At 35.3% G+C, this 16,465-nt stretch overlaps 2 protein-coding genes across 3 annotated transcripts in view; one reads left to right on the top strand and one right to left on the bottom strand.

Annotated features, from left to right (window-relative positions):
- LOC132136345 (uncharacterized) overlaps nt 1-16,465 on the bottom strand; it is a 207,072-nt gene that overhangs the window by 170,661 nt on the left and 19,946 nt on the right. The window lies entirely within an intron of this gene.
- Nucleotides 1-16,465, top strand: part of LOC132136282 (double C2-like domain-containing protein beta) — a 279,102-nt gene that overhangs the window by 62,332 nt on the left and 200,305 nt on the right. For both annotated transcript variants that reach the window (XM_059547231.1, XM_059547232.1), the window contains exons 7-8: nt 5,500-5,598; nt 6,004-6,171. In XM_059547231.1, coding sequence (XP_059403214.1) covers nt 5,500-5,598; nt 6,004-6,171 — 267 coding nt within the window. The remainder of the gene's footprint in view (nt 1-5,499; nt 5,599-6,003; nt 6,172-16,465) is intronic.

Consider the following 16,465-nt stretch of genomic DNA (forward strand, 5'->3'; position numbering starts at 1 on the left):
AGGTTACAATAGGAAGGTCTAAGTAGCAATGTAACTTGCGTAATGTCCCCGATGTGTGGGGCGGGTAAAGAAATTTTACTTTATTTGCGGGGCGGGCCAAAGTATTTGATAAAAGTGGGACCCGCAGGTTGGAAAACAACCCGACCCGCGCATCACTAGAGCTGACAACAACCATTATTTGATAAGTCACTAGCTCTGATTATGTCTAGCAAATCAAATTCTGTAAAAGTTAGTGTGGTTGCATGGTTGGCTCAAAAACAGGTATTTCATTTACGACACTGCAATCATTTCTGTTGTCTCCACCAAAGGTCACTGGCTGTTGTAAATCTCTGCAAGTTTTTCAATGTCATCAGGGCCCTGATATGATTTACTTTCACAGTGCATATGATCCACTGTAAGATGCAACTAAAATGCAGGAAGTCAATTTGTTCTCAAGAAAACCATAAAACTAAGATTCATGTTACCCTGTAAAGTATCCCTAAGCAAATGGTGTCAATAAACCATTCTTTAATGATAAAACGGACTGAGGTAAGGATACACACACCGATTAATTCCACATTAAGTTCCGCGTCTGCTTCTTAACTGAGGCCCTGTGGATTCCTGTCTCTGTTTGACTGAAAGTAATAAACAATCACTTCATATTTGCTGAGACCTTTAACTGCATGTCTAGTGACATTTCAGTTGTCTGAAGTACTGTCATCTGAAGTACTGTGGCCCCTAGCAGAGGTTAGTTTTTCTTCGTTCTGTTGTCTGGCTTCTGCTGTCATTGCTAGTAATGTGACTGAACGTTTCTGAATATCAGGAGGCAACAGGCTGAGGGAAATTTCATTCATCTCTAGGTGTCTTACAGTAGGGTTATTAATACTGTGCTGTATTATTTGATTTTTGTTGGTTTAAATAAAATATCAAAGAAGTCATTTTCAGTATTTAACAGATTTTAATTGTTTGTTTGTTTAGCTTTTTCTTTGCTTTCATTTGCATGAAGTTAGATTCCAGTACAGTATAATTTATCCATCTGTTGGGTGTAACGGTGCGCAAAAATCACGGTTCGGTACGTACCTCGGTTTTAATGTCACGGTTCGGTTCATTTTCGGTACAGTAAGGGAAAGAAATGCAAACATTAAACTGCGGGTTGTTTATTACTATAAACTTTTTTTTAACAATTTGTTTACACTTTTTTTTTTTTTAAGTATATATAAAATAAAAAAAGAATAAGAAATAAAATACTGCTGAAAAGTTCTCCACTAAATAAAATACTCTGTCTCAAACCAATATCATATAATAAAATATAATGAAAAATATAAATAAATAACTATGATTACAGTGCAGCATTACCAATCCCAGCTTTTAGGCCTGCTCATATTTAAAAAAATATATATAACTTTTCCAAAGTGTAAAGTGCAGCATCAACCGTTTCAGTTTTTAGACCTGCTCAGATTTCGTTATAGCGTTGGACCGATCGGAATTAAGAGCAAAGCTCGGTTTAAATGCCGACGGGAGCTGCGTTTGAATTACAATAATTTTTTTCCTAGTTGTAGTGATGTTCACACTCGCGTGATGCCTTTTGAAAACCTTAGGCCGGTGACACACTGGCATATTGCACCTGTCAAACATAGTCTATTTTGCCGTCAATACTGTTGACGGTGTCCTTTATCAGTAGGCTTTATATTTATGCTCAACATGAAGTATAGATATTGTTGTCGTGAAGACAAGATCCTGGTCTGTCAGCGGTCTCCCTCTATGTCACCTACAGTAGCAGCAGCGCACCAGCGCCGCGTCAGGCATGATTCTGGTGTGTAAAGACACAGAAAACACGAAGCAGCCATCACGCAGCAGAAACGCTACGCTCACGCCACGCAGCCAGTGTGTCACCGGCCTTAATCAGCTGCAGGGCGGGATTTGCGCTGAACGCGGAGACTTCCGCCACTTAATATGTTCGTTTGGAAACACGAAAATGTACCCATGTTCCACACACAAAATATTGCATTCGGTACACACGTGCATCATACCGAAAGCCCTGTACCGAAAGGGTCCGGTTACGAATACACGTACTGTTACACCCCTAAAAAAAAATATATATATATATATATATATATATATATATAATTTTTTTTTTTTTTTTTAAGCTGACTAGGCTGTGAAATAAGCTAGTGGACCTTGTGTAGCTGGACCTTTGCTGGACCTCAGGTTTGGTAAATATTGCACTTCATTCTGCGACCAATCGAAGCTCATACAAAACTCTGAGGATCTTGCAAAGATTTTATCACACTAAACTTGCAACAAATTTAGTGATTTTCATTATCAAAAGCACATTGCTGTGTCATCCTGGTACCTTGTAAACACAAGTTTGTTTTCAGACAGACAGGTTTTAAAACACCTCACCATCAGTGGGTCCTTAAATCTTGATTTGGTCAAATTTAAGGCAATGTCTTAAATAGTGTGAGAAATTTGAAGATGGAAAAGTCGCCACAATATGGATACATGATTATTAAAATTTAAAAGGCATGTTGCATGTTTCAAAGACAAAATATGGTGCTGTTGCACGTTCTGCAGAATCCTGGTTTCAGAGCAGTTTGCAATCAATGAATTACACACATTTATGCCTAATGGTTGCTTATGATGCACCTTTAAAGAATTGACTATTTTTACGTAATGGTTTTAAAATTCATAATATGTTGTAGATGGTTGTAGAGTGCATATTTTATTTGATCAGCTGGAAGTAGTAAAGCATCAACATTTTTAAAATAAGAGTCCTGGTGTATTTTTTTTTTTTTTAATCATTAAAAGTCCAAAATAGTCCAACATTTTTTTCCCCCTCCCTGGCTATTGTTGGTATTTAGCCAATTAAATCAATGTAAACTATTGTGGCCTCTCTCTGAACCATCCTGTCACAGAAAAGAAAAACTATGTACAATAATCTTTATATTGTATTGGTTTGTTTTGTAATGACGTGAAGTATTAATTTTATTTGTGCAGGTCTTAAAAAAGGTCGTAAAAGTCTTAAATGTAATTTTAAAACACTGCAGAAACCCTGCGCCTGCCTCATCAGATTTTGCCTTACTAGATCAAAAAGTGTTTTCCAGATTTGTGCAAAAATATAGGTTTAGGTTATACCAGACGAATCAGCTTCTCCCCCCTCCACCAGGGTTTTCTTGTTACAGCACAGCACCCTTAAATTTATTCTTCAATTAAAATTAGATTCTTCAGTTTATTTAAGTTAAGTGGGACCACTTTTCTTGCTTAAGTTTTAAATTTGACCAATTTGCAATAAAGCATTTGTCTCAATAAATTCGTCTTCTAAATGTTATATATATATATATATATATATATATATATATATATATATATATATATATATATATATATAGCTGAGGTAGTCTTGCTGTTATTTAAGTTAACAGTGTAGATGCATAATAAAATTTGATGCAATTTTGTTTCTATTTTATTACTGTGTTCACCACTTGATGTCCTGTACAAAATCTGGGTCCTGAATTAAAACCAGTTGAGAACCAGTTATTTAAAGTATCTTCATTTCTTATTTATTTAAAACCCTCTTATTGCATTTGGGTCAGTTTTGACCCAGAAGAGGTACATAAAAAAGGAAAGAAAAAGAAAGAACAAAACTTGGGTAAAATGGGTTAACATTATCAAAATAAACATCAGTCCTTTATTAATTAATTAATTATTTTTTTTATTTGTGTTTTTAAAAGTATTTTAAATTGTGTTCCGGTCAGTTTTGACCTGGGTATCAGCTGAAGCTTTGCTGAATTTGTCTCTAACACTTGAAATAAAATATATTTAGCCTTTGAAATCTCACACACTTTTAGTACAGAATGTTGTTGCTAAAGATAAATATGCATTCATAAAGATGCTATAAATGCATGAAAAGTCTTCTTATGGTTCATAGATCAAGGCAAACCAACCCATGTGTCTTTTGAGTGTGTAACAGTAATTCAGCATGACAGAATCTGTTTTTATGAAGCCGGATTGGAGAGACGGGTGGTATAGAGAGAGTCTGTGACCGGAGACAGGTCTCTCTCTCTCTCTCTCTCTCTCTCTCTGTCTGACTTGCTCACACACACCACAATACTGCAGCTCCATCCTCCTTCCTCTGATTGAAACCATGGCAGATGGGGTGCAGCAAATTGGAAGGCAGAATGGTGCTGATCTGAAGCTTGCCTTTTCTCTCTCTGATAAAAATATTAATTTTCAGCTTGGGCAAAAGTCACTGATCGGGGGCAAGCATGTGCTGCTGGGATGATGAAGGCTTTGGAAAGACAGCCATAGGTCCATGTCCACTTGAAGCCTCTCAGAAGTTCCTCACTGTATCTTTTCCTGCCTCTGCTCAGAAAATGAAAGCAGAAACAGTGGAATTTTTTTTGAGGCACACACTTTTTTTTCTTTTTTTTTTTGCTGTCTCTCTGTCCCTATGTTTCTGTTTTACTTTTTATTTTCCAATTTACCTTCTTGCTCTGCCCTGAGCTGTTTTACAGTCTGGTTCAGAATTCTGTAGATGTAGTCTTTCAGATGGAAAATGTTCTTCTGGTGTTGGAGGATTGTATTTTGAGCTGGGAGGTGGAAGGTCTTTCTCAGTCCGTCTAAGAGTTTTGCCAGACAATGGCTTTTGGGCTGTGCTTGGTTTCTGCATTTTTGGGTCTGGGTTGAAATTAATGAAGCAAATAATTATAATTATAATTCCATAATTATAATTATTTTATGCTATACTTGTGTTGTACTGAAAATGGAATATAAAAGAAAATCAAAAGAAAACAATCACTTCCAGGTCCGTTTCGGTCAGAAATCGTGAAAGAACTGCTCACTTTTTCTTTCAATGAGTGCAAAAGACGTTTTAGGCATTAGGCATTTAGTGATTAGTGAAAATATTCCTTTCTGCCGAAGCTCCGTCTCATTCAGTGTAACTGATCGGTATTGGTGTTTGACTCATTGACATCAAATCTGGTGTGAAGCATCTTTACACCACAAGTTTGAATATGCAAATGTATATTTATTTATTTTGTTTACTTTATTTTAGCCTTTTTCGCCTGTTGGAGAGCAAAGTGAAGCAGTGATAAGAAGCAAAAGGGAGAGGACCACAAGGCTTCAGCTCCGCATTATATTTTGAGAGCTATGGCATAAAGGATGATTAGGAATGAATAATACCCTCAATTTTATCCTGTTCCTTAATGTCACATTTACTATTGTTTTCAACAAATTTTCGTAGGTAAAATCCAGTCATTTCAATAGAGGTCCATATGAACTAGAATTTCCGTTTGCAGATTCGTGACCATGAGAATTTCAGCTACACAGCAGCTGCTCACGACTGCTTAGTTTTAATATTCATAAAGACTTCTTTGTATCCCTGTGTATAGACAAAACTATGCTTTTTATTCTGAATCGGCCTCAGTTGTTTTTACTCTTATACCTTTTCCTTCTCTCATGTATCTTGTCTTAATCACTTTCTCACCTTTTGTCTTTCTGTCTTTCTCTCTGTCTCTAAAGTTAACTTAAGTGAAAGCGATGGCAGTGATGCCGAGCTCAGTGAATGCAGCAGTGACAGGAAGACCTTCATGTCTGAGACCGATCAAAGAAGAGATTCCGGTAATACACATCTCCTAGAAAATTCACTGCCAAATATACACAGACACTCCCCACCCACTCACACAAACTCATACAAACTAATACAACTCCATCTGTCAGATCTACCATGTTTCACAGAAAACCGAAATCCCCCTAAAGCCTAGATTTGTTTGTTTTACAGCTTGATGCACAAAATAAGCATTTATATTTATATATTAATAAATGCCTATTTTGAACAAAAGATTGCCTTTATAATGGCTTTGTTTTACTATTGTGCCCAAAGTGGATTATAAAAAGAAAGACATATAAGTTTCCAAATAGGTTTGGCAAAAATACTACAATCTTCAGCTTAAATTTTGATTATAAATTTAGAGTTGTATTTTATTTTGTTTTATTTTTTTATTGTGAACATTTTTGTGCACTCAGAATCGAGTGGAGGCCAAGTGCAAACACCTCTGCAGTCCAGCATCACCGGTCCAAATCCAACCAGCTTACACACGGAAAGCCCTTCCAGCATGGCCAGCGAGCAAAGCAGTAGCAGTTTCAATTCGGGTCTGGAGGAAGAGGTCATGGACCATAGTCGACCTTTACTAAGTGAGTGCCTACATACACGTTTGCTTAGCTACCTAAATGGGGACATTCCATAGACTTCTATTGTTTTTGTTTTGTTGTTGTTGTTTTTATATATACAGCTTGTTATAAATACCATAACCTAACCCTAACTCTTACATAAAACTTTCTGCATTTTTACAACAAAAAACTTTAATAATTGGGGTATCCCCCAGAAGAAGGTTTAGTCACATTTGGCTCACTCCTGGGCATATATATGTCCCCAAAATATGTTTATGTATACACACAAACACTCGCACACACGTCCTTTCCCCTAAGAGCCAAGTAACACTGACAGCTTTGCACTAAATAGAGTGGTCTGTCCTCTGTCCCCTTTTGAAATACTAAAGGAGGGATATGCCTTTCATCAGTGTTTGCTTATTCAAGTTATCACTATTACTATGGTCATCATTTTTTTAAAAACCTTATAACCGGCATTGAAGAGGAAACTAAGCCATATCTATGGACCTTGGTGTGTGCTCTTTTGACTTGTGCTGGTAAGCAACTACCCAGAACAGCTTAGCAATCTTATAGCAACATACTGAAAACCACTACAGCAACCACATAGCAACTCCCACAGCACTCGAGACACCCCTTGCTGCAGACTGTAGCGCTGTGACGTCACGTACGTACGTCACGTATGTGTTTACCGCGCATGTGCTTGTAATTTGCATTGCGTGACGACGTTAGTTGTTTTCGCGTCATGCGTGCATTAAATCGATGCGCATAATTAACAGAAAAGAAAACTCTAATAAAATGTGAATTAGGGCTGGGACAACGCGTCAAGGTCATCGATAATATGCGCATCGATTCGTCGACCTGTTTTTATTTCTCTAAAAACGTTTGCAAAACATTTACCCTATGTGCGCTGAATATACGCGATGGCCGGATCAACATTCTGTCCAACGTTATATAACCAATCCAGGGGTTTTTCTGCATTGATCTTTTTTTTTTTGGCGGCTGTCAAAGCCTTATTTGATCTGTGAGTGATGTAGAATAGAATGACTGCGGCGCCTGACAGGGCGCGTACGAGAGAGAGCCCCGGCTGTGCGCGCACTCACAGTCTCCAAACAACACGAGCGCTTCTTGCTCTCTCTCTCCCTGGTGCATATTAATCAAAATCATTAAACACGATAGAAAAAGGGCGAAACACCCAAGTTTCACCCTCGCTCGCGCACTCACAGCCTTCAAACTACACGAGCGCTGTCTTGCTCTCTCTCTCTCTCTCTCTCTCTCTCTCTCTCTCTCTCTCCCTTCCTCCCTCCCTCCCTCGTGCATATTAACCAAAATCATTAGACACGATAGAAAAAGGGCGTAACGCCAAAGTTTCACGTGGAGCATTCGGAGATTTTTTTTTCTACATGACAGGCTGCTGGCTCCCACTGTTAATTTTTATTTTTTGGAAAAGCACTCTCTGTATTAGCTTAAAGCCCTAAAGTTTACATTGGTTACTGTATTCTTTCAATTGCTCTAAACAAGTATTTTGGGTGAACTTTTTTATTGAATGCTAGACATCCAGTTGTTGTTATTTTCATCTGAAAGAAGAACTTTTTTTTCCAGTAAGCTAGGCCCTATGTGTTCAGTAAGCTTGTTTCAGTAAGCTATGTGTTTTCAAGGCTTCAAGGTTTTATTGAATGCTATCTCTATACAAGTGCAAAGTAATGCATTCTTAGTCAGTCTTTTATTTTGTAATTTTAAGAGCAATAAACATATATTGCAATGTTAAGGAATTCATGTTTTTTTCATTCAGATATGTAAATCAACATGTATAAATTGTTAGTAGTCAATTAATGGGGAGATAATCGAAATCGAATCGGTCTGAAAAAATTAATCGTTAGATTAATCGATACATCAAAAAAAATATATAATAATCGCTAGATTAATCGTTTAAAAAATAATCGTTTATCCCAGCCCTAATGTGAATGTATTAAAGAACATTAAGGTGTAAAAAAAGACGGGAAAAACAACCATGTTTAACCATGTTTCATCTGAGGTAAAATTATACGGAATTAAAGTTTATTCTGTAATATCTGTGTAGTATCTTACTTACGATATATTAACATTCTGTTGCACTTTACTTCACTGTGTATATTGTAATATTACACTTTAATGGCACCTTATATTTCTTATTGAGCTAGTCAAAATTACAACAGATAAAGTACAGTCGTGGGCTCTAATAGTGCAGATGGTAAAATGTGTGTTGGTCACAATTTGATGCAATCGATCCGGGTCCGAATCTGCCTTTTGACAGTTTTTTTCTCCCTTTTCAAATTTCAAATCACATCACAAAAGCATTTATTTTAAATAAAAATGAAGGAAATAATCAAAAAGTTGTGAGGGAGGGCTTTATTGTCCTAATATGGTGGCATCCATTTAACAATTTGAATTAAAATTATAATTTACACAGTAATTATTGCATACTGTTTTATAATGTACTACAATACTGAGGTGCAGATAATTGCCACTATTTGCAATAAGTAATATAAATAGCAGAAAATCCTGCTATTTTAACAAATAGAATTTATAGCCATTTGCACTTAGTGTAAATGGCCACTGCCTTTCTTATTTTAATCTTTCTTTTGCTATGGTTCTTTTTTTATCTATTTATTAACTATAAATTTGGACATTTTTCTTTTGCTTTGGCAATTCTGCATGTGAAACATTTAAGCCAATAAAGTAGTTTTAAGTTCAGTTGACTACATACAGTATATTTTCAGTGTCTGCATCCCATTTTATGCAAGGTGCCTCCAAAAAAACCAAACTGATGACAGTGATCTTTTTTTATTTATTTCAAAGAACAAAACAGAAAATATAATTGTATGTACAAATATAGATTAAGACTATAGACATGACACAAGAAAAAAAAAATCTGAAATTCACCTCCATCACTGATAAAACAATAAGCCAAGCAGTAGCCCTCAAATTCTTTGAATGGATAAAACCCACACAGGACTCTCCTCCTGCGATTCCTCACACAGCCAGGTGGACAGTCTTTAAATATCTCACTGCACCGTACACTGGATCAGAGAACATGACGCCCGGAACTCAGGTTGTATTGTTCAGACAATGCACTCCAGTTCACGACACCTAATTTACATAAAAGAACAAACAATACTAAAGCAGTATTAAATCATTTTGAAGAAAGGCAGAAGAGTCATACAAGGAAAATATTTTAAATGTATTTTTAAATATATTATAGCATGGTGTTAGAAAAAGTGTTATTTGCTTTGTCTGTATACTACCTAAGAGATTTAATTTATAACCAGCATTAACATCAACTAAATTAATACATTTTGTCAAGTCAAAATTTAGTTTGGTTTGGCTTGAGAAAGCATGGCCTGAAAGTTTGAAGTTTTTTCAATTTGAAAATTTTACAGTTGAGGGCTATACAGTCTGTCAGAGAAAGAAAAACAGATAATTACAGTGCTCTAGCCACATGAAGTTGGACTCTTCTCTGAATTTCTTCTCACTGACAATGTCCCCAAAAAGTCATATAAAGACATATGAAGGTCAATTTAAGAGGTAACACTTTAAAATAAGGTGTCATTAGTAAACACTAGTTAATTTATTATTTAACATGAACTAACAATGAACAATACATGTGTTACAGTATCTATTAATCTTTGATAATGTTAATGAAAAAGATTACAAATATGATATTTTTTTTTATCAATGGCATTACTTACATTAATAAAGTCTTTCTGCTCTATTTTTAGGCATCTTTAATGGTTCATTTTAGGCGAAATAAGACTTTGAAAGACCAGCATTCAAATACTATATCATAAAACATGTCATAAATGTTTGAAATCGCACACATTTGCAATGACACTCTCTATGATTATGACCAAAGTATTCTTACAATTAAAAGAGAGGAGTACTTGCAGCACTCTGGTATTGTGGCATAGAATTTCACAAGCAAGCAGTTTACTTTAGGTAGTATAACAATCTACTCGTATATGTGGTTCATGCTCCTAAATGTATGATAGGACATGAATGAGCGGACATGTGTCAGTGTTATGCAGCTGTGACTCATTAGCAGGCCCAGACGGAATCTACTGACTGTTTCTGAGCTTACTTTGAGAATACTTTGGAAGTATTGCAGGTTTTTATTGATTGGATGAAAGGATTGTCACATTAGACAACGTATTTAATAAATAACAGTGATCAAACACTCTTAAAAAATAAAGGTTGCATAAATTGGGTTTTCGCAGTCTTGCCATAGAAGAAACATTTTGAGTTTCCAAAGTACATTTCAGTGAACAATTGCCAAATATTTTTTTGTTTTTGTTTTTTTATACTCTAAATACACTTTATACCTTAAAGGTTCCAATGGAACCATATATGCCATATATGCCAATGCCAAACCTTTATTTTTAGGAATATAGTAGCGTGCGCATAAACAAAGTTTCTTTTTCTTTTTTTGGCCAACAGCAAATTACTTTTGCATGTTGCTTCTTCATTGTCCAACTCTGTATCTTTCTTCTCTGCCTTAAGGAGCTTAAATTCCCAATTTCTCTGGTTAATAAAACAAAACAAAACAAAAAACAAGTAGCCCTCATTATTCCAATGATATTGTGTGTCTTGCTCGAGCGCTCTCCAGTTTGTACTGTTTACTTTCAGAGGTAAGAACCCCCCTACACAGGCTACGGCAAGCTTAGCATGAGGTGTGATATCTTTCTGCCCTCTGTGTTAATGATAAAACTTTCAAATGTCAATGCAAGACATAAAGGAAACATAATTAAAGCCTTTTACTGTCACAGTTATGGGCTGTGCACTGAAATTCCATGTCCCTGCTGTTTTTGTTGTCATTCCTTTTATAATTCTTCTTCTGGCTGGGAGTCTATAACAGCCCTCAGAACAGTTTGAAGAAAAGTTGTCAAATTTGGCACATTGATTGTGGTGGGCCTGAAAGTCCCCTGACTCATTTGTGGGGGTCTCAGTCAGAGCCTTTAGCAAAACTAGAAGTTTACATTTTTTTCTGCTTCAAGCTTTTATCTTGTTTTTTCTCTTGTGTTCTTCACATGATGTTCAGCCTAATGTTCAGAATCTTAAAATCATAGTTAATCCAAAAAACGTATTAACTAACCCCCATGACATTTCAAGCCTATGACTTTTTTTTTCTGAGGAGCATAAAAGAGGATATTTTGAGAAATATCTCAGTGTTTTTTGTCCATACAGTGGAAGTCAGTGGTCACCAGAAATGTGGTATTCTTCAGAATAGTTCCTTTTGTGCTGTGTAGAAGAAAGTCATACAGTTTTATAACAGTTTGTGGTTGAGTAATTTTTGAATTATGTTCATGTTCTTGTGTAGAAAAAAAATCATTTTTGAAGAATGTTCATTTTTGAACTAGGAATGTTGTGTACGGTATCTGTAGCTCCTTGTTCATCGGTGTAGTTTCATGTGTTTTAAATGTCTTCAGCCATGTTAAAACTGCATTATCTCCCTTAGGGATTTTAACATCCCTAAAAATAAATTTTGTGTATTCCAACAGGTCTTGTTTGTTTACAGTGAAGGCGAAATCAGCTTTGTTTGTTAGCCAGCTATAGTCATAGCCAATGAGGCTGTGGAGATGTTCTCTCATCCAAAGTCAGGCCTCTGTCTTGCAAAAAATAACTAAATAACTAAACTAACTAAATAAAAAAATGGAAATTGTGGCCATGAATTAATAATTTGTCCAACTATTTATTAATTTGGCCACTTGTTTTAGTTAAATAGTGGCGACAATGTAATAAAGTGATTTTTTTTTTTTTTTTTCTAGTAAAGGCATTTACATTTTTAAATTGTTTAAAATCGATGCTATTTTTTTAACATTTTATCAAAGGTTTCTGAAAAAATCCTCAAAAATGTTAAACAGCACAACTGTTTTTAACATAATAATTATACAAAATGTTTCTTGAGCACCATGAAAATGATTTCTGAACGATCATGTGACACTGAAGACTGGAATAATGATGCTGAAAACTCAGCTTTGCCAAATTACACTTAAAATTACTGCTGGGCAATGATTAATCATATTAAAAGAAAAGTTTTTGATTACATAATATATGTGTGTGTATATATAAATATAAATATAAATCCAACCACCCCTATAGATTTATGTTTCACTTTCCATAATCCATAAATTTCAGTCGGTGTATATATATCGTGGATATATTATTTACCTGATATAAGATGCATGTGCTTTTGAGTCAAGCGTTACGGTGATATCTCTTCAGCGCACCGCGCGAGCAGGTAAGACTACAATGCAGAATATTAATAACTATGACTGGGACTGTTATATACATACTAATATAATGAGAAGACCATTATACTAAAATTCTATAAATTTTTAGAGTTTAGCTGCTGTGTTTCTGCACATTGTTTCGTGAAGAACGCGTCCACAAAAGGTGTTTTTTCAAGTAGCCTATAAGTCTTAATATTAATGTTATGTTGTATAAATAACGAAGCTTATTCTATATGAAATTATGAGTTGAATCCCATTGATTAAAACCTTGCTATCAAATGCGTCACTTTGCTGGTCATCTTCAGCACGCACAGCTCAAAACAGAAATGCTGAACATTAACTGCTAACGTTTTAGGCTAATGTTATAATGAGAGCACTATTTTAAAAAAAAGAGAAAAATTGTTAATTGTTATGGTTTCGCTGACATTAAGTGTAAGCTTTCTGTTCATCAAAACATTATTTACCCCGTTTATATCTGCAAGGTGTTCATTACACATTTCCCCTGTGTGTTAACATCAGTAATTATGTTAGTTGAATGTCTGACTAGACCTAATGTATTTTTCCCCGCCCCCAAACATATGATTCGACTATCAGTCGAATATCGGCAAGATTCAAAAATTCTGATTCGACGATGAAAATCCTTTATTCGGGGACACCCCTAATACATACATATATTATATGTATGTATTAAGGGTCATATATACTTTGGTCATATATTTTCTATTTTTTTTACATGTATATATTTATATTCATATAATTTATATTATATGTAAATATATTTAATATAAAAATAATATATTTTTCTTAAATATATACATGCATGTGTATTTATATATATATATATATATATAAATATAAATAATATACACAGTACATAAACATACTATGTTAACAAAAACTTTTATTTTGGATGTGATTAATCATGATTAATCGTTGCCCAGCACTACTTAAAATATATTTAGATACAAAATAGTTATTTTAAATTGTAATATTTGACAATATTACTGTGTTTTTGATCACATAAATGAAGTCTTGTGGAGCTAGTACTTAAGTATCACATAAGTAACTTCTTCCCAAAAAAAAAACTGAAAGTAATACTAAAATGCAATGTTAAGGAACATTTTTTTCAGCTGCTAAAATCTGTGTCTTTGTCACATAGATGTGTATCATTTACAGTGTTTGTAGGAAAAACTCCCATAGTACATGTTTCTGATATTGTTGCTGCTTTCTTCAAACAGCCACCAGTATTTTAAGATCTAACAGCTTTTATCACACACCGTATGATCAATCTGAAATGTCAAATGATTTACACTGGCTCATAATTGGATGGCCAATTCTTCTCTTCGCTGACATGTAAAAGCTCTCTGTAAACAAGCACCAGCAACACATTGTAATAGAGTCATTGAGATGACAGAAATGACCCATGTCCCCTTCTCTCTCCATTTTCTCCAGCTTCCTGCTGCTAATGTGCCATGTGTCCAGTCTTTTTCATTCTAGGCTGATTTATTTTTTTATTTATTTATTTATTTATTTTTATTGATTTCATTTTGTTTTGTCTTCAAAATGTTTGTAAATTTAAGAAAGAACCCATGATATTTAAAAGTTTACTGACAATATACAGTGAGAAAAAAATTATTTGATGCCCTGCTGGTTTTGTAAGTTTGCCCACTTACAAAGAAATGAAGGGTCTGTAATTTTATGGTAGGTTTATTTTAACAAATAGAGACAGAATATCAACCAAAAGAAAGTCCAGAAAAAACAAATTATATAAAGGTTAGAAATAAGTATTTGATCCCCTACCAACCAGCAGGAATTCTGGCTCCCACAGATTGGTTATGTGCCCATGTGGAACACAGATTAGTCCTTCCACTTTAAGAAGTTACTCCTAATGTCAGCTTGTTAGGTGAATAATATGGGGTTAGAATTGTTGCTTTATTCCAAATAAATAGATTATGATCCACAAATAAATGTAACAAGATTCACAAAAATATATCAAATTCACAAATAAATGTACAGAGTTTCACAAAAAAATATAAAACTCACAAATAAATAAAATGAGATTTGCAAATAAAAATATATATATTTACAAATGTGTTTAATGTCACAAACACAACTCTACCTGGTATTTATTTGTGAACCGCTGTCTGTGCATTTGTAAATCACTGCACGCATTTGTGGATCGGTTCCTGTGCATTTGTGGATTTGAAACACTTCTAGCGTCGACGTGCAGATAAATCCACAAATAAGTGGACTCCACCCACCGTTTACTCAAGCCAATCAAATAACGGCCACATTGAGCTGACCAATCGTAGCACGTTATCGCTTCAACCAATCACGTTTTCTATCTCGTCTTGCCTGATCGGCCATGTTGTGCGTACTTGTCTGTAACGTTACTTGTGGACTTGTGAAATGTCATCAGTCGCTGCCCAAGTACTGTTTTCCTTTTCAAAGTTCACATCTAGCCAAGTCCAGTTCAAATCCCCGGATGTGTTCTTGCTCCGCTCCTTTTACCGAGGATGCATGGAGAGGTGACTTGTGCGGACTTGATACGGGCCATAACCCAGAATTCAGCTCGAACCAGGTTAGCATCAATGGCGGAGGAGAAAACTCACAACTGTAAGTTATACATTTCGAAATACTATTGTTGTTTTATCACAAAATGTAACGTAGTTCTAAGAGCTTTGATGCCAGAATGTTGTTTAAACTTCAAAGCTACCGTCGAATTTTAAGGAACTATTTGAAAATTTGCTCAGACGATTTCGTTACGAGTTGAAAAGTAGCCTAACCCTCGGCAAGTCCTCCTAAAAAGTAGCTAGGCCCTGTAACATTTTGTAAAATATGGGGCTGCCTGTGTTGATTCTGTAGTGGATAAACATTTGATATATTTTGCTTTGGGTATATCTAATGGGCAATTGTTTTGCCTGAGGGAAAAGTTTCCTAACTAACGTTTGCCTAACGATACTTATATCAAATGCAAACCTTATTTTAGAGTGCTCTTGTCATTTTAACCAAATAGTTTGCTTGTCTTTATTTACATTTTTTTTTTACAAATTCTTTTATAATTGTATTATTTTTCATCAACTTAAATTAAGCATTATTTTTTATCAAGGGACTGCTGAGGAAACTCGGGCCTTGATAGAGTGGCGGGCGGCCAACGAAAGGCTTTTCACCGGGAGGCGCAATTCCTCCAAAAGTTGATGGGAGTGAGTAATCTTTTTGAGTGCTTGTATAATTCCCTGCATGTCTGAAGGTTTGGAGCTAGATTTGGACAGTCTTCATCCATAAAAATGAATACGTTATTGAAGTGGAATCATGTAAATCTTTATGGTTTTGTTTTGCCTATAGGCATTTTGTTCCACTTCTGGTTTGGCCATAACTGCCAAACAGGCAAAGAAAAAATTGAATAACCTAAAAGATAAATACAAGGTAATCTGCCTGTTTCTCTACTTTCTGTTACTGAAAGAGACTTACCAAGATGTGTGTAAAGACTTTCCGGTCATATTTGAAACCTAACATAGATGCATTGGCCCTTACATTTTATTTTGTAAAATGTAGTTTACTCCGTTTACATTGTTTACTCTGAGACTGTAAAAAGAATAGTTCACCCCAAAATGAACATTCTGCCATTCACCTACAATTTTAAGTTGTTTCACACCTGTATACACTATTTATTTATTCTTTTTTTTTTTTTTTTGCTTTACACAAAGGAAGAATATTTGTAACCTAAGAGTTCTGGGGCACCACTGACATGTGTAATTTTTTGGTGCCTCAAACTGTTAGGTTACAAAAATTCTTAAGAATATCTTCCTCTGTGTAGAGCAAAAATAAAAAATGTCTAAAAGTGTGGAACAACGTGAGGTGAGAACATGACAGCATTTTGCTTTATTTCAGGAGCTTAGGGACCCACCCACAGGAAAAGGGGTAGAGGCCGGTAGTGTGACTGCTGCCACCTGGCAGTGGTACACTGCAATGGATGCTGCACTCCAGGGGCAGCACTCGAGTTGTTGCATCAAACCCACTGCCACTACAGGTGGCTCAGTCAGCACACCAGGTTC

The sequence above is a fragment of the Carassius carassius genome, chromosome 4, assembly GCF_963082965.1.
Source record: "Carassius carassius chromosome 4, fCarCar2.1, whole genome shotgun sequence".
NCBI classification, from domain to species: Eukaryota; Metazoa; Chordata; class Actinopteri; order Cypriniformes; family Cyprinidae; genus Carassius; species Carassius carassius.